Source organism: Camelus ferus, chromosome 12 (genome assembly GCF_009834535.1).
Source record: "Camelus ferus isolate YT-003-E chromosome 12, BCGSAC_Cfer_1.0, whole genome shotgun sequence".
NCBI classification, from domain to species: Eukaryota; Metazoa; Chordata; class Mammalia; order Artiodactyla; family Camelidae; genus Camelus; species Camelus ferus.
In genome coordinates this window covers 24,643,424-24,668,001 of record NC_045707.1, presented here as the reverse complement: position 1 = coordinate 24,668,001, position 24,578 = coordinate 24,643,424, and the positions used below count along the sequence as shown (strand labels likewise).

At 40.2% G+C, this 24,578-nt stretch overlaps 1 protein-coding gene and 1 long non-coding RNA gene across 12 annotated transcripts in view; one reads left to right on the top strand and one right to left on the bottom strand.

The window, feature by feature from the left end:
- SLC16A7 (solute carrier family 16 member 7) overlaps window positions 1-24,578 on the bottom strand; it is a 141,943-nt gene that overhangs the window by 44,503 nt on the left and 72,862 nt on the right. For all 11 annotated transcript variants that reach the window (XM_032493253.1, XM_032493257.1, XM_032493256.1 and 8 more), the window contains 2 exons: window positions 16,328-16,459; window positions 13,434-13,680 (listed from right to left, as the gene is read on the bottom strand). In XM_032493253.1, the coding sequence (XP_032349144.1) occupies window positions 13,434-13,650 (217 nt within the window). In that variant the 5' untranslated portion in view covers window positions 13,651-13,680; window positions 16,328-16,459. The remainder of the gene's footprint in view (window positions 1-13,433; window positions 13,681-16,327; window positions 16,460-24,578) is intronic.
- Window positions 5,538-11,461, top strand: LOC116667640. The gene is made up of 3 exons (XR_004324567.1): window positions 5,538-5,707; window positions 9,559-9,564; window positions 11,452-11,461. It is a non-coding gene; the product is annotated as an uncharacterized LOC116667640 (long non-coding RNA).

Genomic DNA, 24,578 nt, shown 5'->3' with positions numbered 1-24,578 from the left:
GATGGAATACGTGGCTTTTGCACATTTACCCCAAACTGGAGATCAGGGGGAAAAAGATAAGGTTCTTGTATCACTAAAGCAGAAGCGTGAACAGAAATAAGAGCCCCAAAGCCAGACAGACCAAGGTATGGGCCCTGCTTCCAGCATTCCCTTGAAAGAGCAACACGCTATCTTCGCACGTTCACAGCTCAGCAACCCCAATGAGGGCGACCTGGTGCGGAGTACTTATTAAATACCTTTGTTTCCTTTTATAGCTAGATCTATCACTCATGAATTTATCTAAAACTTGGTTCTGTTTAAAATTCTGGCTTAATTCGTTCTTTATTGGGATCGCAAATTCTATTGGATTATCATTCTCCTAAAAATTTCTTTTTCAGGCTGTCTTGGGCCCTCTTTTTCCTTCTCCTCTCTCACGGCAATTCCAACATTGTGGAATTTAATTCCATCTATCGACATAATCCATACCCTTCAAGACTTCATACTGTTTTATTATCTCTCTTCTTAGGCTTGGTATTTCCACTGTATAAAGACAAAATCTGATTTGTCTGTTTTGGAAGAAGAGATGGTCTCTACTTCAGAAACAAACACAGACTCACAAATATGTTTCCGATCCTTTCAGCTTCTGTTTTGAATTTTCTCTGGCTGCATTATGTTACCAAGGATGATGCTCACTTGGGGTACATATTGTGATAAAATCTGTTCAGACAATATGCAGCCACTCAGCAGAAGACGATGACACACATGGCTCGTCTGCACTTACAAGGTTTTGTGCCACATTCCTCCCACGTGAGGTAGCTTTTCTCAGACTATTGCACTGCAAAAGCCAAGAAATGAGAGGAAAGAAACCTAGACTCTAGAACATTAAGCCTGGACTAACGCTAAAACATCTAATTTAGATATTGTCTAGAAGAAAGATAGGCAAAGTGTGGTCACAGTAATAGAAAAATGGGTCTTTTTTTCCCCTTACTTCTACAATTCTTTTAGGTTGAAATCAAAGGCAAAGTTAGTTTTATCATTTATCACTTTCTTTCCTTAATCCGTTTTTCCCAGTCTCCACACTGGAGATGCTGTGCAGGCCTTTGGATCATTGTGGGTTTTCTAAACAGCTTGAATAGGCTCAGTGCCAGAGTGAGGCCTTCACGTCACACACACGCAGGTTTGCGTGGTGAGTACATTTGCCCAGAGAAACGCATCATTCTTTCTTACCGTGTTTAATTAGGGGGATGAAACTAATCAACAGAGAGTTCAGAGACACACGTTCATGAAAAGAAAAATGGACATTTGATTTATGAGAAGCTGAAGCAGAGAAGTATTTAGTAACTGGCTACGATTACTCCACTAACAAGTGCCATCGCTGCAGTCAGCACGGCCGAATCCAAGTCCACGCCCTAAACCGCTGTTGCACGGTGTTACTCTGCCCCTTAAAAAAAGAAAGGCAAAAAAGGATTTCTTTTGTTTAAGGATTTTGTAAAAATATCAGTTATTCATCTTTGAAAGTTTCTGGTGTATCTGCATATACGTATTAAAAATCAGCAGTAAGTACTACAAGACGCAGAAACAGGCTGCCAGCCAGAAAGGGAGCACCTCTCAGAAAAACGTAACAAACAGTTGCAGCTGGAAGGCCGTGAATATTAGGTAAGTATCGTTGAAGGTAAAACTAATGTTCAGTATTTAGCTAATTTAATTTAGGACCTATTAAATTCATTCAATGGTAGATATTTATGACTTAGCTAAAGCAACAGAAACCTGCTGTCTGAAACCAAATGGAACTTCAGATCCTTGGTGGCACGTATTTTCCTGCCACTCCTGCTGGCTCCCCAAGGGAAGCTGAATGACTGCAGGAAATACAGAACCAAGAAAGCATTTCTAGTTTCAATCTTGTTTCTTCACAAATAGAAAAGGTCTGTATCTGCTAATTATTCAACATTAACTGCTGTTTCCTTCATTAACCCGAACAGAATAAAACTAGTAAAAGAGACAGAGTAGGAGGCAAAATACAAAGTGAATAAAAATGTTTTCCTTTTTCTCTCCCACGTGTATTATTTTGGACTGTGTGTAGTACCCAGGGGCCAGGCTATTTTGTCAGGAAAACACATGAATTGCCTCAAGCTTCCAGTTCTGCTGTGTTTCAACTAATATGAGAGCCAATTTTAAGGCACAGAGGTTATCCTGTCCTTGGAAAGTTTTATTCAGCTTCTAAAACATATCCTGTTTGATTTAAGGAACACCTCTAAGTAGTGTCTTTGCCACAACATAAAGGAACTTAATATCATTTCTTGATAGGAACAGTGCTCATGAACAAAGCTTATAGTTACTTTTATCTTAGTCATTTCATCACACTTGTTTTCTTCATCTGAGAAGGCAAAATTAACTCTCCATAGATATTTTACATATATTTTAAACTAATCATGAAATACTTCTCATAACCCAGAAGCATTTGCAAGGTTAATGAGAACCTCTAAAGTATTCAAAGACATTATTTTCTGAAAAAAATTTTTATTTACTTAGGGAGAAGGTAATTAGGTTTTTACTTATTTATTTATTTTATTGGACGTACTGGGGATTGAACCCAGGACCTTGTGCCTGCTAGGTGTGCACTCTACTGCTGAGTTGTGCCCTCCCTCTCCCAAAGACATTCTAAACGAGGTTATTAAAATGCAACCCTTTGCATATTTCTGATACATGGGAAAAAAGTTTGTCCCAGGCAAGAAGGAATAAAGAAAACAGGGAAACTTTGAAAACTTTCTCAATCTCTAGATCCATGCCTACTCCTTGGAAGATGATAGAAATCTGCAACATTGAGAAAGATTTCTGTTGCAAAAACAGTTTCTGTAGCCCAGTTCTTGCGCCAAAGTCAAATAAGCAACTGTCTGTTATTTGTGCCACGTGGATTTCACAGCTGTCATTTCCACAGCACATACCATTGCATTGTTCCACTAAAATCACAACAGCTTGCAAAAGTTGAGATAAAATCTCAGATACTTTTATCTTACTCTCTGAATTTTTTTCCTCCTAATTAATAGGACTAAAAGGATACTTTAAATGTGTTTGGTCTCTCAATGATTCTTCTCCATCAATATAAGTCATGGACCTAAACACTGGATTACCTGGTCAGATTACCTGGCTGAAGTTTGGAAAAATTAAAGGAAACTCCACATCACTAACACACACGTAATGTTTCCCCTTTTGTTCCTCTTCGCTCATTATCTAGATTTCACTCGTGTTCTTACAGGTTGTTTTCACTCATCATCTGAAGAGAACAGATGAGTCCAAAGCAGATCAAAGCTCTATTTACTGGATTTATTTCTGTCCAGCCTTCCAGGAACGCACACTCATTGCTGGGGTACTGAGAAAATACACACGTTGCTTCCACTGGTCCCTCAGCTGAATCTTTAACCCAGTCACTGATGGCGTGGGGGTGATGCCAAAGAACAGCACGCACCAACACAGCACTAGCGTCATCAAACACTCCAAGGTGTGCAGAACACATTCTAACAAGAACGATGCAAGACTAGGGAGCGTGACTTCAAGGATCCATCAAAGCTCCCGCAGAAGCTCCCCGAAATTTTCCACTTAATGCCCGCCTAGTGACTGGAAAGATGCTAAGTGTAATAATTATTATTTTAATAGCTTGAGAAATCTCTATTCCTTTCATAATAAGAACTTCAGTAAAATCGAGGGTTGATAATCAATGTGTACCTACAGAAATGCTAAGGCAAATTAGCTTTGTGATTGCATAGGCTCCTCCCATTCTTAAAAACAACAGACAAAACAACTAATGAAAACGCAGGTGACTCCAAGACTTCTTACCCAGCACAGGAAACAGCAACCCCATCACAGAAAGCCCACCGCTACGGCTGATCCTCACTGATCTTGGATTCTGTATTTTTGAACTCGCCTACTCACTAAAATGTACGTGTAACCCCTCAAATCAATATTCACAGTGCTTTTTCACAGTCATCCATGGAGATGTGCAGAGTGGGGACAGACTGGAACCACCCGACATGTATGTTCCCAGCTGAGGCCAAACTAGGTGACACTCACCTTCTTGGTTCAGCTCTCATACTATTAATGAGAGTCTCCCTACTCAGTGCTACGCTTTCCACACTTTTGTAGTTTTTGTTGGGGATTTAGCTGTTTGAAATGGCCTTTTAAGTGTGCTGCTGAAGTGCTGGCTAGTGCTCCTGAACTCCAGGGGGCTGTGACGTGCCTTACAGGAAAAATATATATGCTACCTATTTTTCTTTCAGGCATGAATTGCTTTGCTGTTTGCTGCAAGTTCAATGTTAATGAATCAACGATATATATTAAATAAGCTACCTTTACACAGAAACACAAAATAAAATAAGGTTATGTATTGATCAATTGACGAAAATGTGGGCAGCGGCTCATGGGAACCTAACCCTGTATTTCCCCCGAGGAGCGGGAGGGCAGGGATCAATAATTCAGTGTCCATGGCAGTTTCATAGAGCGTAACTAATGCAAATAATGAGAATTGAATGTATCTTAACACATTCCGGATTATGAATATTCTCCTAAAATAGAACAAAAGGGGGGGGAGGACTCAGTGTTGCGATCTTGGTATCCTAGACGCCCATCTTCCCATCTTTTCTCTTGCGTCTGATGGACACAAAATATGTGGTCCAGGATCACTTCAGTGGGTTCTGGGCCATCAGCCACACCTGTCTCCAGCTTGCCCTCGTGTATGAATCACATTCACCTCCCTTGGGCTACGAGAGCCCTCTCTAACTCTCCTCTCTAGGGCTTCCATTTATAGTACTTCTTCTGCTTCAAACACCCCCCTTCCTTTTATTAAGGCTGCATCCTCACCCTTCAATTCAAGAAATATTTCCTGATCACAGCTGTGAGATCTGTTTCCTTTTCATACAGTTTCATGACAACTACTATGTTTCTTCACTCATAACGTATCGTAACTATAAACCAACAAAGAAAAGTGAAAACATCCATGTCATGTTCCATAAGCACTTCTGTGTCTGATGGCTTTGTGTGACTTTCCAGTGCCAGGCCAGTACTTTGCACACTGTTGATGCTCAAAGTGTATCTGTAGGATAAATGAGTTTAGTCCCCAGTGATGACACTGGATTGCCTACACATCCCCACCTCTGATGATCACAGATACTGTGCATAATCGGGTAGAAGCAGCATTTCTGGCACAGCCGGGGGCCTCGTCTTAGGATCAGATCCATGAACCTCACATCTGCATATATAACTCTAACCAGCTGAGCAAATTCTTGCTCAAGGACAGCCATCTAGATTAATCATTTAAAAATCTCTCTGGAATAGAGCAATTATTCTGCCAAAGCCACTACTGTTGTAATAAACAAAGAAATGTTCAGAGAGTATTTCCAATTCTCCAACATAATCCATCAATCTTAAGTCACACATGGCGTATGAACATATGAAGTTAAATTTTTATTCTTATAGCATCCTTTAAAAATAGTTAATGGAAAAAAAAAAACTGTTGCGTATCCCCAATCCAAATACAAACGTGGTTTGACGGGGCGGAGAAGGGCTCCTGCTTTGAAAGGAACATCTGCAGAAATAGTCTTCAAATTAACCAACATAGTTCAGGAGTCGATTCCATGCTAGACCTCGCCAGGACCTTTCAGAAACTCAACCCCACATATATCTACCAGCAATCTTTTCTAGTTAGTTAAAGAAGAAAGCATTTGACAAGGACATGAAAGTAACTCACAGATTATAAGAGAGGATCAGAAACAACAGGCTTGGATGGAGCCATAAACAAAACACCACAGACCAGGTGCATTAACCAACAGAGGCACAGTGCTCACAGCTCGGGAGGCTGGAAGTCCAAGGTCAAGGTGCCAACCAGTATGATGCCTGGTGAGAGCTCGCCTCCCAGCTTGTAGCCCAGCTGCCTTTCTTGCCGTGTCCTTAAACAGACTTTCTTTGGTGTCCATGGTGAGAAAGAGATCTGTCTCTTCCTCTTCATATAAGGCCACCAATCCTATTGGAGTAGGACCTTGCCCTTATGACCTCATTTAACCTTAATTACCCCCTCAGAGCCGTATCTCCAAATACAGTGAGATGCAGGGGTTAGAGTTTCAATATATGAATTTTGCGGGGGAGACACAAACCCAACGGACTGCCCCAGCAGGCATACCGCTGTTGCCACCAACGGCTACCTACTCGACAGTCTATTCCACAAGCCCCACTGACTCCGAACATGGGCACCACTTTGGTGCCGCTTTTGGATCACGGATGGTCTGTACCCATCTCCTGACTGTGTTCTTTGGGCATCTGTTTCTTCACATCAGTGGTTTCTGAATCAAACCTGGCTTTGCTACGCTGGGTGGATGGAGCCTGGCTGCCCTAGGTGTAAGGAATTCTGGGAAAGTACATTTCTGGCTTTTTACCTGGGGAGGCAGGAAACCACTAAAGCGGGAATGCCCTAATACAAGATGAATTTTCGGGGCGGGGGGGCGGTATCTGATGGCCCAAAAGAATGATGGATATCCGCTTCACCACCTGGACAGCACGGGGCACAGAGGAAATGCCACAGCGAATATGAGTAAAGGCCACAGTATTCCTTCAGAACAGAGTACTGACCTATTTATTTCTTACTTTCCTCTGTTTCCAAACCTTACTGGCACGATTGCTCTAGTCAGATTTACCATCTTGCTTGAACCTAATCTGTGGTTTCATTCTCTAAGAGCTACTATCACGACCACCATGAACCAAACACTAAACATCCCCAAGCATGAAGCCCTACCTCATGCCCACCATAAGTGTTTACTTCCTGAGGGCAACCCTGATCAGTAAAATATCACATGCACATACACATATATTTTTTCCTTTTGTGATTTTACAGATGGCCAAGCTGAGGCTCCAAGGTCAAATGCGTGGCCCAAACAAGGAGGCTGCAAAGGCCACACTTCGTACCTGTTACTTTGGGGCTCGTTGCTTTAATGACCATGTTCTGCCTCTCACTGGACTACTGAACCATTAATAAACCCTGAGACCCCAGGACTTTCCATAGCTAAGGTCTACTCAAGGGGCCAACTCTCGTCAGGTACAACCGAGTCCCCTTGCTGGCTGCGAAGTGTTGTGTTGCATGCGGCAATCCCGGGGTCTAAATACAGCAAAGGCATTCTGACGCGTATCTAGTTAGCTACTTAGCTGCGGAGAAATTATCCAAATGTAAAGTTACTCATGAGTGATAAGTAAAAGTTTTATTCTTGGGAAATCGTATGTTAGCCTATTTTAAAAAGAGTCGAGTCGTGAGCACTTATTGTTTTGTCTCCTCAAAAGCCGTCCTTCTTCTGGGAAGAGTGCCATCCTTCTTTGGGGGAACTGCGCCTTTCCTACACCCAATGTAGAGTTCCACTCAGGCTGCCAGTGTTGGCGCCTCATCCATCCACTGCCCACGAGAGCAGATGCAGGGTAGGTCAGACCCTGGCAAACTTCCCTGGAATTTGTCAAAGTTACTGGGGAAAAGGGGGAGTCTCTTTCACATCATAATTGAGAAGAAATATGAGACTGGGATGCTGGTAATTGTCTTCCCTGTCTCAGGGAGAGGGGGCAGAGCTACCCCGACTCGAAGAAGCAGAGGGGAGAGCGCGATGTGACAGGGAGATGGCGGATGTGTAACCACCGGTGCTAGCTGACCTGGAAGGCTGGTACCTGAGCCCCTCCGCTGGTCTGCATTTAGACCTCAGTAGGTTTGAATCAGGTTTCTGTCATTTGCAATCAAGACACATCTGCATAAAATATGTAATTATGTAAAAGTACATTTTAGAGAAATTTTTAAGCCAAAAATCAGGATATTCTTACTCTTGCCAGGCTGTAAATTAATAAGTAGGTTCTTCTCATGTCATAAGTAAAATCCTCACTGTCTAAAGCACACACATCAAAAAGGATTTCCATAATGTTTCTTAAATTTTTTCCTGCTGAAAATAACATTTAGTACTGATCCAATAGGCCTGGATTTTCAGCCTTCCTTAGGGAAAGTATCTCTTTGAACAGTTTCAAAGCACTAAGCAAACCCGTGATCTGCCCTTGATTCCTGCCACTGCCACCCCTGTCTTGGGAGGGGCAAACTGACATCTAATCACAGACAGTCCCACGGGCATTATGCGAGCCCTATATCTGTGCCTTCAGGTGCCTGCCTCTCACTTTTATTCCCACGAAAATTGGCCATGATGGTTTCCGCTTATGATTCCTTTCTCACCTGAGATATCGAGGGCTTCCTCTTCTCTGACAGAGAGCTGAAAAGATAGCACGTGCCCAAACCATCTCAGGACATAAGTTCAATGACCAAGGGCGGCCCATGTCTGTTCCAGCCTTGAATTACAATTTACATAATCTACATTGGAGTTACACAGCAATCGAGGCTTTTGGTTGTGCTGATCAGTAAAACCTAGGTTTTTTTGCTGCCTAACAGAACTGCAAAAGCTTAATAAAAATGCCTTTCTGACTCATTCAAAACATACAGTGGGCCAAGGAGCTTCCCCTTGCAACCAGGTCACATGAAGTAAGGCTGATGCTGCGGGAAAGGGAAAAGGAGAGCCGCCTGCCAGCGGGAACTGCCTTGCCCAGGTGTCCAGGGACCACATACATCCTGCCTCCCACATTTCATTGGTCAGAACTAGTCATTTGGCCTCAACCTGAGCGCAGAGGAGCCGGAAGACATTCAACTGCACGTGGAAATCTGATGAGCAAAGTGATTTCTGCCACACTGTCCCATATTTCCTAGGAGGACTTGAGCAATTTCTATATTAATGGATGAAAAAAATCCACCATGGAGCAGGTATAAGAAGTACACAGCCTGCTTGCACAGGGCTGTCCGAGTGTACCTGGGTTTTCTAAAGCTATATGGAAAGTCCGAGGTATGTCAGTCACAGAGATGGAATGAACTTTTTTTTTTAATTGCTGCGAAGATAGAGAACAAGATGAGTTACTTTAATAGCCTCTCTCATTCTGCAAAAATATTTAGAGCACAAAGCAAAACATTTTGACTTAAAAAGGAGCAGAAAAATACACATTACATATTATGGGCACTGACCTCAACCTCTCTATGCCTAAAACCTTTTGCTTGTTGGTCTCCAGTAAAATAAGCTCAGTGATCTAAGATTGGGCCCCTTGTGTAAATCAGTCCATCATAAAACCATCACCCTTACTTTAGCACAATCGCAGTCACTGCTCACAGAAATCAGAAGAGTGAGTTACCATGGCGACAAAGCCAACTTTCCTCTTCAGAATGGCTGATTCTTCCGAGTCATAGCAGGTACTACCAGAGAAGGAGCACGAGGTGTGCACAGAGACTGGCAGCCCCGAATCTGGATTCTGTCATTGTGTAGCTAAGCGTGTTCACATTGCCTTCTGGTACAGTAACAAAGACACACGTTGCACTGAAGGATAATCCTGCGTAATCACTGTTTACAAAATAAATCCCTATATCCATCTAAACCATGTGGAAAGTTTAAATTGTAATATGTTGTCTACCGCTAATTAGTGCTTTATTAATGGGGGGACTGCTCTGCTTGACCTATTTGCTGAAATTCGGCGGCGCTCCAGGAGACCGTATGGATGGCCAGATGGGCTGCTGTAATTCAGTGCCATTATTCTAAGGATGAAGTAAGGGATAAACATAATTTGCATTCTTTTCCATCCTTCCTGCATACCTTTTATTAGTTTCATTTTTAATGCGGACATCAGAAGGGAAGCTAACACCTTGCTACCAAGACCGAGATGCCAACTAATTACTAGACGAGACCCCAGCCCTGACATCATAGGCCAGGCGTCCGAACGCACTGCAGCTCACCCAGTGCCCCCCCCCCCCCGTGGTGATTAATAGGCTGAGTGCTAAGCCCTAATGAGTGTGTCAGATCTTAGATGGTCTCTAGGCTAATGTAATTAGCATTATGTTAAACAGAATATTTCAGTTACTTGGTAGAGAGACTCATTATAGTTCATAGTAAACTTTATGCTTTTTTGCCTTATGGCCTTTGAATTTCCTTTATAATTATCAGCCTAAAAGGCCTCTATAAATAGAGATCTTTCAAATTATTAGATAAAGATTTAAATATTTTTAAATCAAATATTGATTTGCTTTTACTACAGGAATCCCTATGTTACACATAAAGCGAAGTTTGGAGATATTTACAAAAATGCAAGTTTCTGGGCTCTACAAATTCTGGTAAAAGGGGCTTTGGAATAAGATCCAGGACTATGCATTTTTAACAAGAGACCCATGGTTCCAAAGCAGAAAATCTGTGGACCATACTTGAAAAAACACTGCCACTTTGGTAATAGGACCAATGTCTGTGTCTTAGATTAATTGAACCTATTAGATTTTCTGTCCTAAATAGTTACCATGTTTCTGAAAAAAATTATCTGCACCTGTATAAGGGGACATGCTTTCATATTGAGATTACACTTTTAAATGTGCCAATATTTCTTGTTAAAAAGATGGAAAATGAATTATCAAGATAAAATATAGATGCTATTTCCAACAAACCGTGTAAGTGTATGAGCGTCCGTTCAATGGTGGACGTGGCCAGTCGTAGCATTTCTACCCAGTGGGCAATGGATCTGCAATTACTTTTCCGGTTTTAAGGGAAAGACCAAAGGGTAGCAGACTCGCACCTTTCCTCCGTGGCCAGAGATGATAACTAAATGTCTCAGCCCTGACGACTCTGATGACCAAAGGACTCTAAGCATTTTCCCACTGCTTACTTGGGTATCACCAAGGTATTTCCATCATCTGTTACTACCTACTAAGTATTTTCATATGTTTAGCATTCTTTTCTTAAAACACCCAGATACAGAGTCCCTGTGAATCTTTAATTTAGACTTATTTTATTCCTCTTTACCCTAAACATATTAAGGTCATTTTTTCCTCAATTGATAACTATTTTACCAAACTACCATTTTCTTGATGAACTTCAAAAAGAGTTCTCTTCTGTGTTTTTTTTTTAATGTATATGGTATGTATTAAAAACAGGAAAATAAGAGCATAATAAAGTAAAAACAACTATTTAATGATAAATATATATTATGGATATTTACTTATAATTTGATACTGGGATTTATTGGTTTGAGAAAAGCCATTATACCATTCTTCATTCCAAGTTTCCTTTTAGATCCAGCCAGGGGGTGAAAAGCTGTCCCATGGCCACGGCAAGTCTACAAACACATCCTGCTTTTGTTGGATGGGGAATGGTTACTGGGGTATCAAGCTCTGTCTGAGACTCACTGTAAGTTATCCTATTCCATCTCTTCCTCCAGGAAGGCTGCATTTCCCAGCGACCCCACCCCTGCCTCTAGGGAGGGCAGTGTTCCATTTCTGACCAATGGCATGTGTGCAAATGTTGTGTAACATTTCCAGACCTGGCCCCTAAGATACCCAATATGATCTTCCACACCATCTGTGTTCGTTCTCTGTCCAGGCAGGTGGAGCTGATTTAGGGAAGATCACAAAGCCTTAGGTGATGGCACAGCCACTAGATAAAACAGTACTTGAAGTAAAGCTTATACAATAATGAATACAAGGAATCAACTTGTACTCCCTTTTGGCCGTGGGACTTTGAGGCTGTTTTCTTGAAATGAATAAAGTCAATTAAGACTTGACTTATTGAAAAAATTACACAAATTGTTGTTGCTTACAAGTTAGCCAACTATCAATTCAACAGAAAATTACGAATGTATAGGACCTGAAGTCCAAATTCAAAAGACTTACACAAATTCACTAGAGGAATATGTTTCAGTTGTATCAAAGAAGGGGGAAAAACACATACCCTAAATTCAGTACATTTTGGAGCTCAGGACAAGATGACTTTCTGTGCTGCTCTAATAAAACATTATTAAAGAACACATGACCCATGGGACAGAGGAACAAGACCCGGGGCACAATATCTACTGTTTCTACAATCATCAAAAATAACACAGCAACAACCCCTAAAGCAACTGTCCAAAGAAGAATCTCAGAAAATGTTTTCAAAGCAGAATTTTTCATTGACATACCCAAATAGCATTTTAAAGGTACCTTTTGGTACTGGAACAAAAATGCATCAATTTAACCTAACCAAAAGGGTAACGGAGTCATATACTGGAGTAAATAAAATCACTGACACACAGAAAGTGGAAGACACCCACCCACCCACACACACACACACACACGCACGCAGGATTACTGGAAGATCAATTTTTATCTTGGTAGTACAATAAAAAGACAATACCCTGAAGAATAGTTATTATGTCACTAACAAATGACCTTAGTAGGGGCAGCATATGAATGAGGTCTGCAGAAGGCCGTGCACAGATCTGTCTCTGTCACTTTCTGGAGGTAAAGAGGAAGATCAGAGAAAGGGAAGAGAGCTCAGTGATTAAATGTTTGGGGTCTCAATTTCCACCCGCCACTAATGAGCTGCTTGACTTGGTAAAAATATTTCACGTGTCTATTTCCTCAGCTATAGAATGGAGAGAAGATAACATTTCCTTCACAAAACGTTGAAAGAATTAGGTTATATGACACAGAGCAAACATTTAGAGAAGCCTTAGCTAAAAGTAAACGCTAATACATATTGCATAGTATTCCTAATGCCATCCTCATTACTATGAGCCATACTACTCTCACCTGTAAAGTAAGACATCGCAAGGTGATCTGTATGATTTCTTTTATATCCTGAGTCTTTTATACACCTGTCTCTTAAAAGTCAAATATCCAGTTGAAAAACGAAAACTCTAAAATCTAAATATTTTAAGTCATGACTGTAAAAATCTATAGACAGTCTTGTCTGCTGTGGGGACTGAGTTAAAGAAGATGTAATTATGTGCGAACAATGCCAATCTTTTTAACAGTCAAAAGTAATGCAGTACTTTGATTTATTCATTCTCCCTCATGAATCATACCCTCATTTGAACATGGAATGTAACAAAATAATTGTCAGGCAACCATTTAAATTAAAAAAATGTCATGTTTAATGAGTACTGCAGAGATAAGGAATTATTTTATTCACCCAAACTTGAATGGATCCAGAATGTACATGATAACACTCTATTTCTGCAGCTTAAAATCACTTTCGAGGCTTACAGATTGTCAGCAACTTGAGTTTTACCAATTGTTCTAATGGTATAGACTTCATTGCAAATTAAATTATGGAAAAGCGCCTCCCTTGAAAATTCTGTAATTTAGTAAATCTCAGTTCATGCAAAGACAGCCTCATTCAAACATATACTCCGGCAAGACTCAGAATGAAGTGAATAGTTCAAGACGCTGAATCACTAAAAATCATTAAAAATTCAGCCCTAATTATATTTTTGGTTGGTTTTAAGTGACTACAATATGAAAACAAGTCTTACACTACATGTAAAACACTGTGGCACGAATAAATGCCACGAATAGAGTGCTTTTCTTAAACCAGAATTCTGTTTAGTCCAAAGATCCTTACCTCCTGCATACATAACAGCCAGCATAATGGAGGATATCCATGCTATTTCACTGTAGGTAGTGTTGAATATTTGCTGAATTTCTTTGAAGAATACTGTGACGGCTTTGGGAAATGCATATGAAAATCCAATGGAGATAAAAGCTGCTCCAACCACTACCCAGCCCCATCCTCCGTCAGGAGGTGGATGTAGTGCTGGGGAACTTGCTGCTGGTGGCATTGCTGCTGCCCTATTTGAAATTCAAGTAACCTATATTAAAAAAAAGGAAATAACAGTTTGAACCCTGTTTCAATTTTCACATATCACTCTTGATAGTTACACAAATAGTATTTTCCAGTTATAACTACAGCTATATAATTTTTCATAAATATTTTTAATACTCTAGAACTCAAACTACCAGAAAATTTACCAAAACACTAGAGTGACGTATGTAACTTTGTTATGAGCTAAAAACTGAAAGCATTTAATTTGTTTACAGAAACAAATGTGACTCAAAGGGAAGTCAGAAATTCAGATCTGTACTAAAGTACCAACGAATAAAATAAAAGCTATCTCAATCAGATTTTTAAGATAAATGGAGCTGTCATCACTTAGAATAATTTCTTAATCCCAAACATTTAAGATTTTCTATACAAAGGTTAAAAAGAGCATATATTAAATCTGATGAATTTTAGAGAGTTCCATAGTAAGCATATTTTAGAATTTTTCCATTTTCCATAATTGAGACTGCTTAAAAGAGACCTATTTTCTAAACTTACAGGATTAGAAATTGTACGGTTCTAATGAATTAATTTTAATGCACTTCCAAAACTGGTGCTACCTATCATTTTATAAATGATACATTTTATGAATTCTTCATGGCAATGAAATGCTCCCAATCAAATGGATGGCATGCTATTTTTTTTTAAAAGAAAGGGACCTTCTTTTGGGATCTGGCTAGGAACACTTAACTGCCAGCTTTCTGGTCTGGAGTCCCCACTCTCCTGTGTAAGAAATGATCACATATAGCTTACTGCAACTGAAAATAGATGAAAAACATCTTGCTTTTCTCACATCCGTGTTTCTTTGTAGAGCGAGGCTGCTTGCTTGGCTTTTAGCTTTAATCGCTGGTATTTCTCAGTATCTTCTTTCTACTACTCTCATTCCATCTGAGCATATTTTTCAGTTGAAATGTAGAGGAAAAAACGCTTGACTGTTGGTAAGATAATGCTGAAAATAAGCTAAGAAAAGCTAAATTTGCCACTAATTTAGAAAACTAACCAAAAAAAAAAAAAAGCCCTCAAAACCAAACAGTGCTCTATGAAAACAGACACAGACGTTTAATCTTTCTTTGATGTCAAATTTTATCTAAGATATTTTCAGTGGTCTCCTATAAGCACTTTTTAGATTTTGAGTGAAAACATTCTCTAAAGTTTTCTAATGTGTCCACAGTTACAACCAATGTCTTTGCTTTCAGAAACTCGCGTAGGCAAAATGATAAAAATGAAACTTGTAACAGAGCACTGGTTCCCTAGGATAAATACTATGACAGTGAGTAACAGAATGGAATCAGCAATGTGGACAACTATGACCCTCACTCTTTTTCGGAATGTTAATTTTGGCAAATACACTTAAGACTTTTTAACATAATATTTTACAGTATTTCACAGATGAAGGAAATCAGTATAATCTGCAAGCGACAGGCAGGGCTGAAGATTAAAATGCTTATTTTACAGTATGTGAGTCAGGCATATCTGCAAGGAAGTTCTCAGACATCTCAGTCCTTTGCCCATGTTAAAATTAGGGTATTTGGTTTTTCTGCAATTAAGTTGTATGAGTTCCTTGCATATTTTGGATATTAACTTCTGTCTGGATATATGCTTTACAAGTGTTTTCTCCCATTTCATAGGGTTGCCTTTTCATTTTGTTACACTTTTCTTTGCTGTACAGAAACTTTCTTGTTTGATGTGGTCTCACTTGTTTATTTTTGCTTTTGTTGCCTTTGCTTTTTGATACCAAATCCAAAAAAATCACTGCCAAGATCGATGTAAGGAGCTTGCCTTCTATGTTTTCTTCCAGGAGTTTTATGGTTTCAGGTCTTACATTCAAGTCTTCAATTCATTTTAAGTTGATTTTTGTGTCTTGTGTAAGATGGGGGACATTATTAATTCATCATTTTAAACTACTGCAGCTTTTCTCACATCTATATTCTATAGTAAACACAGAAATCACAACTGGGTGATTCTTTTCGGTCAGTTCAAAAATTATAACTAACATTTTAAATAAGCTTAAATCCATTATTTTAAAATCAGTATAACAACAAATGTTGAAATCTACTAATGAGCTTGGTTGATGTTGGGATTTCCATTTAACAGGCAGGAACCTACGCTCACAGAAAAGTGAAGGGACCTTTTTAAAAGCATTATATAAGGGAGTTTTTTTTTTTTTTTTTCTTGATACTTCCTTTTCTTGTATTGTTATTTTTTTCATAGTTCACCAGTTTATCTCAGGATATGATCTTTTACTCTCTTTTTCCAACATATTTACTTGATTTTAATTATAATTCATCCTCCAGGTTGCAAGTCACCACTCGTAAACTTCTTCACATCTTTGTGTCCAGCCTGGTTTGTTTCTTCCACTTAAATGGACATCTTACGATCTCTTAGCTGAATCATTCCAAAGTGGACCAAAACCAATGAACCCTTGAAAAATTCCACTTCCAAAATTGTCACCCATGCATTATTAACAACTCTTGAATTGACCAATAGTCAAGACCCAATTCACACACACTCATTGGCCTCGTGGTATTTTCTTGTGCACAATTCTGTATTATTTTATACAACTTACGGCTGTTGGGTCTTGATCCTTTTATTTATGGGCATAGTCAAGAAAAACAGCATCAAAAGTAAAATGTTACCTGTTGGCAGATGCCCACGTGGACAGATTTCTTTGGATTACACGTGGTATCGAAAAGTCTCGTCACTACTGCTTGAAGTGTGGTATTTGAGGGCAATGCAAAGGAAGAGAGGTAGAACAGATGCTGGATTATCTAAAAAAAAAAAAGAAAAACAAGGGTAACATGTACAACTGAGTGCCACAGCTTCATTAGAGTCACTAGCTTTAATTCGCCCCAATAAATTGTGACCATGTTTTAATAATTAACAAAATTGAGTCCATATACATAAATACATGTGCATATGTATTCCTTTATCAATCCACTGATGGGATTAGTAAGGTACGACAAAATGATGAAGCGTGTGCAGGAAAATAAAAAATTTAAAGTATAAAATGAAGATTTGGCTTTTTAAAAAATAAGTAACAGTAAATTACATACGTACCATTATGAGAAGGAAATGTACTGGCATTCATTAGCTGTCACTCAAATAATTCCCTATACTCATTTAAACAATTTGACCTAAAATTCAGTTAAACAAAATATCCATTGACAATAAAAACAGAAAATTTAAAAGAATTATTACAAATACAATCATGAATATACATGTCTTACGGTGAGACAGAGTAATGAAAATGAGACAAAAAGCATCTTAGAAATCTTATGATTTAGAAATCAAATGTCTTAATCAGATCTGGGTGACAGATGAATGTGCTAAATCTCCTTAACATATCAAATACTTTTATACTTTTATTTCGACTTCAATCTGGTGCTAAGTAGATAGACGCTAGTACTTAGAGTTTATTTTCTTTGGGCTACGCTTTCTTTTGCTTAGATTAAAGCTAGGAAAAAGTCAACTCTGTCAATTAAATAACCAGTTGCTTGCCTTGCATTCAGGGCCACCTATCCTAAAGTGTTGACAGAAGGCAATGCAACCACCAACCCAAATGAGGTTTGTGTGAGAGGATGAGGAACGTCTGGGATCTAGTTGCCAAGTTCAGTGAGAAACTGAGGGTAAGGACTAGAATAAAGATCATGTTTAAAAAAAAAAAAAAGAAAGAAAGAAAAAAAGTACATCAATGAACTCATCTACAAAACAGAAACAGACTCAAAGACATAGTAAACAATCTTGTGGTTACCAGGGAAAAGGGGGTGGGAAGGGATAAATTTGGGAGATGGAGATCTGCAAATGTTAACCACTATATATAAAAATAGATTAAAACATTTTTATTCTGTATAGCACAGAGAACTATATTCAATTATCTTGCAATAATCTTTAATGAAAAAGAATATGAAAACAAATACGTGTGTGTGTGTGTGTGTGTATATATATATATGCATGACTAGGGCATTGTGCTGTACACCAGAAATTGACACATTGTAACTGACTATACTTCAATTAAAAGAAAAGATTCGCAGAAGAATTAGAAAGTCATGGATAAAATCTGAGGAATGGATATGGCTGGAAGAAAAGTTTTAAGTTGGGCTATGAATGGAGAGTCCACACTAAGCGGGTCTCCTACATCCAGGATAACAGGAGTGAGGAGGGGCTCACATCTGCTCTGGTCCTACCAGGAGACTTGGGTGCCTCTGCGACATTTTTAAGCCAAGTAATTCAAGGATGGCAGCTCCAGCTACAAGTAACCAGCTTATCCAAATGCAGAAAACCCTTCTAGGTGGAGGAAACACATTTTCTGTCAGTTTCCTCTGGCAGAGAGGGTGTCCCTGAGTTCGGGGCAAAGCCCCCGAGGAAAGCCTCTGGCATTCCTGACGTCTGGGCTCTGACCTCCATCAGCTATGTTTAGTTATCATGATGGTTCACGGAGGTTAGCATAGAGGCCAGAACAAGAGATCTTGACAAGATCCACATTGTAAAGGCTGGCCAACTTTTCTACAAATTTTTCACAGAGCTTTAACATGACTGCTCTATTTTCTTCCAGAAAGACCAGCCCACATCCAGGGCTTTTTTCAACAAATTGGCCAATAATCCAGGAATTCTCTGTTTGATAGCTATAAGTATACTGTTCTATTGTACACCTCTTTCTCTACATCTATTAAATTGTCATAGTTTCTACATATTTATGCAAATGTACTCATACAATGAATTTATTGGTCTTTAGTTTTAAAAATGAAAATTATTGTTTTAGAATTGGTGTGACGAAAAAACCAGAAGACAACAATCCTTAAGAATATGGGAAGCTTCTCTTTTAATTTGGGAAAGTGACTATTTTGGAGACTGTGTCGAGGTGGGCATAAAGCTCAAAGATTATTTTCCCCCACAAAAGCAGTGTTAATTACTACAGTTGGAAGCTGGGCTGTGGTATCAGCTAATTTGGTGTCTTAGCGATTAATACATATGCACAAGTTCTACGACGGGTTTTACTTATAACAGGCTGCATTAAAAAGTGCTTTAGAGATTTCAACCCGTTTCTAAAGGTTTCATTAGTTATTATAACCCCATGAACTAAGAGGAAGTGGTATTTTTAAGCACACTTATAGGTAAGAGCACAAAGAATCAGAGGTGCAAAGCAATTTTGCCAACGTGCAATGTCCTGTAAGTGATCACACTGATCCCTTGACTAGCATCTTTTTGTAAGACACATTGTTACTGATTCCACCTTAACACACCAACTTGGAGGCTGCTCTCTCTGTTTACAAATACACTGAAGGAGTGTATTTGTATATATCGTATATTTGCAACAGTATATTTCTATGGTGAATTTCCAAATCTCAATTCTTGTCTGTCTTGTCAAGTATTCAAATACTTGTTCTGTGGGATACTAAAGGCCAATTATCCTTCAAAGTCTTCAGAAAATTCACAGTCCAGCTTATTTACATGTCCTTTCTACAATGTTTTTGAGTACACTGACTAGAGTATATCATCATCGTTAACAAAAAGGTGACAATGACTGCTGAAAACCCTTGGCTATTTCAAATGTTTTTAAAAAACTTATGTGGTAGGATGTGCTGAAGCCCAAGAACTGTGCCCTCCCTTCTAGGAATCAACACCAGTTGATTAATCCATGGAGAAGAACACACAGGACAGAGAAGCAAAGGAACTACTAGTGACGGTCCACGGTCAGCCTCTAGTGTTCTACTCAAGGCCCTTTCTCACTCAGTTGTACAGAACATCAGAATGTTCCTTTATTTACTTTGTGAATAATAATTCTTCAACTTCCTCTCACCCAGGCTGCATCAATTTTACGAACCCTTAGCAACAGTCTACGCCATCCAGAAGTTTGTTTCAAAGTAGTCCAGAAATAATGTATTTAGCAAACTAAGCCCCAAATTAAATCAACAGATGCTAGGAGACTTCACTATAAATTCTTCTAGCTAGGCTGCAGATAAAGCATGTGTTGTCTTCACTTCCTACCTTTAAGGTGAACTATGTTTCCACCTACAGGAATTAATATGTTCCTCACAGAATAATGGACTGGTCTTTTTGCTCCCCCTTCCATCTTTCTTATACCAAGGATACAGTAATGTACAATGTTTAAATTTAGGGGACAATTCACCCAATTTTATAACAGGAATTAAACTGAACCGAATCTTTTCTTTTCCAACATGTAATTGAATTAAAATTGGAATCTAATCCTGGGAGGTTATTTTACTCTTCAAAGTGGGCCACGTTTTATAGCCTACTGACTGATTCGCTTTGACAGCTAGACGGGAGAGATATCAGTGGTGCGTGGCCCACAGAAAGTCAGCGACACAAAACCTATTTTCAGATGTAAACTTGTGGTACAGTTAAAAGGACTCTGAGAACGCTAATTGATAACAAGGGTCAAACTAACTGAAGATGTTTTTGTAATGAGCAAATTAGGAAAAATTATATGAAGCAGCACATAATTATTTTTGAAGACCTGGAAGTGGATATCCCATGTCCCATAATTTCCCCTCTTCCAGTACTGCACTTTTAGAATTACACAAAGGCAGTTGCAGGGGGCTGAACAGTAGCCCCCAAAAGACATGCCCATGTCCTGATCCTCAGGATCTGTAGTATATCTGATATGATCCTCGACACTGAACATTTATGTTCCCCCCAAATTCATGCATTGATACCTAATCCCAATGTGAGGTGGGGGCCTTTGGGAGGTTATCAGGGTCATAAAGTCTTTGTGAATGGGAATAGCGCCCTTAAAAGTGGAATCCCAGAGAGCTCCCTCCCCCTACCCCCATCTGGGGACAGTGAGAGACGGCTGTCTACGAATCACAGAGAGAGCCCCAAGCAGACACCGAGTCTGCCAACACCTTGATCTTGGACTCCCAGCCTCTATTAACCACGAAAAATAAATGTCATATTATTTATAAGCCACCTAGTTCTATGTTACAGCAGCCCTAACAAACTAAGATAAAAATTAGTTCCAGGAACAGGGGGTTTTATAACAAACATCTAAAAGCGTGGAAGTGGCTTTGGAACTGGGAACTGGGTAGAAGTTAGACAAGTTTTGAAGAGCAGCTAGAAAAGGGCTATATTCATAAATGGACCTTTAAGGGCGATTCTGCTGAGAGACCAGAAAGACAAGAGGAGAGCTGCAGAGAAGGCCTCACCCTTCTTAGAGAGCAGCGAAGCAATCCTGAACAGAATGTCGACAGAAACGTGGAGGGTGAAGGCCACTCTGATGAGGCCTCAGACGGAGACGAGGAGCGTGTTACAGGACAGTGGGGGAAAGGACAGCCTTGATATGAACGGCAAAGAACCTGGCTGAACTGTGTCCATCTTCCAGTTCTACTGTGGAACTGTGACAGATTAAAGTGGATATTTAGCTGAAACTGCTTCTAAGCAAAGTTGAAGGAGTGTCCTTGGTGCCTCCTGACTCCTTAGGTAAAACGTCAGAAGAGAGAAATGACAAAGACAGGACCGTGCATCATCACTTGAGACCTGGAGAACTCTCAGCTCACCCACACTGAAAAGAACGGGAAACACGGTCAGAAGAGAACATTGAGTGTTTTGGACAAAACGCCGTCTGAGGTTAGTCAGCCGTCCCGACAGAAGCAGGGGCCACTGCTGAAGGCAGTGGAAGAATCACTCCAAAGGTGGCTCAGAAATCTTCAGGGCTGCCCTTCCCATCACAGGCCCGGAGGGCAAGGGCTCCAGAGGCAGAGTGAATCCAAGGAGGGGCTGCCTGACCTATGGGACCAAGGCAGGTGCTGCCTGGGGCTGCCTCACGTGGGCTCCGCTCGTGCCCGCCAGCACTCTGCCCCTTGGCTGCCCCGGGTGCGGCTCCAGTGGGCGCCGGGACGCTGCCATGACGGCCACCCCTCCGGGGGACACAGGGGGCAAACCGTGGCAATGTCTGAACTCTTCCACCATCCCTGCCAGGGTACAGAGTCCAAGAGCCCTGGGGATACGGCTGCTTCTGCCTAGATCCCAAACGGTGGCTGGCAGAGCTGCAGGCTTGGTGCCTCACCCACAGAGAGCTATGGGCATGACCCCATCTTGCAAGGGCAGAGCCCAGGCACCAAGCTGCTGCAGGCGTGCGGCTGTTACAGACAGCCCCAACTTGGGTGGCTCCCGGCGGGGTTCTGGGGGCCGGGCTGCCCTTAAGAATCGCTGGATTACGATTCCAAACCCCAGACAGCCATTGTCAGGGAACTCTGACCTGTGGGAGCTGCAGAGGGAAGACCACAGCGCCAGTGGGTCCAAAAGCAGACCAGCCAGTAAAAGAAGATCATTCTTGATCCTTAAGGTTTATGGTTAGGTTTTGAAATTACTTGGGACCCATTACCCCTTTCTACTTTCCTATTTCTCCCATTTGGAATGGCAATGTCTATCCCATGCCTGTCTCACAATTATACTTTGGGAGATTTCCCAGGTTCATAGCTCAGAGTGAGTCATACCTGAAGTCTCACTCATACCTGATTTAAATATTTAGACGACACCTTGGTCTTTAAATTTGAGTTGATGCTGGAAGGAGTTAAGACCTTTGGGACTATGGAGATGGAATAAATGTATTTTGCATGAGTGAAGGACATGCCTTTTAGAAGGCTAGATGTGGAATGCTATGGACTGAAAAGGTTTGTGTCCCCCAAATTCATAAGCTGATGCCTAAACCCTAATGTGATTATATTGGGGGGTGGGGCCTTTGGCAGCGATAGGTCATAAGGGTGAAGCTCTCGTGAATGGGATCATTGTCTTTATGAAAAAAACCTAAGAGCTCTCCCTTGCCCCTTCTGTCATGTGACAACATGAAAAGATTGCCATCGATGAACCGGGAAGCTAGTTCTCCCAGAAAATGAATTTGCTGGCACCTTAATCTTGGATTTCCCAGCCTCCAGAAACCCGCCAAGTCTATGGTATTTTGTTACAGCAGCCTTGACAGAGGGCAAAAGATGTGATTAAGTTAAGGACCTCGAGAGAGGAGCTTATCCTGGATTATTCAGGTGGTCCTTAAATGCAATGTATGTTCCTTAAATGCAATGCATTCCTATGAGAAGAGAGTTTAGAGACAGAATGGAAAACACAGAAAGGAGACAGTGTATATGAAAATGAGGCAGAGCAGGAAGCGATGCAGCCACAAGCCAAGGAACGCTGACGGCCGCCAGTGGCTGGAAAAGACATGGAGCAATCTCTTTTCTGGAGCATCTTTAAGGAGCACCGTCCTGCTGAGAGCTTAGCCTCCAAGAAGTGTGAGAATAAATGTCTACTCACTGTTTTAAGCTACCAATTGTAGTAATTTGTTAGGGCAGCCCTAAGAAACTAATACAGCAGTAGTGATGACATTGTTTATAAAAGTGATGAACCCAGCAGTTTCACCTAAACATGTTTTTCTTACATAAATATTCATACAGCTTTGCAAAGAAGCACGTACAGGATGTCCAGGACAGCATCATTTATAACTACGGCAAACTGAAAGTCACTAGGAAAATGGGTAAATTGCTGCACATTCATAACAAAGGACCACAGAACCACAAAAAGAATGAGGTAGACCTACATGCGCTGATGTGGGATATTGTTAAAAGTGCAATAAATGCAGTTAACAGTAAGCTATCAAACAAAAGTGATTCCATTTATTTTAAAGTATATACACACAGAGACTTAGGTCTATTTATTTGTATTTGCATACAAATTATCTAGAAGAATTCGTGAAAAGCTGTTAATAGCAGGTGACATTGGAAACTTGGTTCTGTATAATTTACTTAATGAGTATATCATATCTTTCTATTAAAAACTGTACAAAATGGCTAAACATAAAATTTTAGCATGCAAATATAAATATATCCCTTTATATGTCAACTTGGTTGTAAGTTATAACAGGCACTTCTATTTGTATTACACATAAAATTTTCATATCTTTTTTTCCCCTATGATTTTTTTCCTGCTAGCTAAATTTTAATCAACGGAGGCACAAAGGAATTGACCGCCGTTTATGGATCTTATCCAGTAGTTCTCACTGTGTGGTCTCTGGTTAAGCAGCAAAAGCATAACCTGGCACCTTGCTAGAAATGTAAATTCTGGGGGCACTGCCTCCGACTGAACGGACTGAAGCTCCAGAAGTGAGGCCCAGAAAACTGTAATTTAACAAGTCCCCCAGTGACTCTGATGCCCACTGATGTCTGACAATTGCCGGTCTAGGCTCTTCCTCTAGCACACCTGCAAGTGTTAGTTGCAATAAATGCAATCAACTACTTTCGTTCTTGAGCCATCCCGAGGTTTCACAACTCCATATTCCCACCTGCTGTTTCCTCCAACTGCAGCATTCCTCACACTACCTTCCTCCATCTGATGGACTCCCATCTATAACTTAAGACACATAAGGATAAGGACATCATCTCCCCTGTCCTTGAGGTCGGACTTTTCTCCGATCCTAAGTCCCGTGCACACTTTTACCATAACACGCATATCACGTAACATCATATACATCACATTTACTTGACACTCTCTGTGTTCTTGAGAACAGGATCTATATCTTATTTCACTTTATTCTCAGAACACAGTAGGTGTTCGATAAATAGTCTCAAAGATACAAAGGTGAAAGAGAAATGAATGTTTTGGAAATAAGTATTTGCATCACTTTTGAATTAACATACAGCTAGGCAGCACAGGAAAAAAAAAAAAAAACACTCTTCTTGAAGTCAAAACTCCCTGAACTCAAACCCATATTCCACTACGTTCTAGATGTATCATTTAACTTCTCATATTCTTCCACTGTAAAACGAGAATTTTAACAGTCACTATCTCCAAATGTGGTGATTAATTAAGCATTCAGTAAGGGTCTATAAGAATTATTAGTCGAATCACCATCCAGTAGCATTAACAGTATGCAGTCTATTC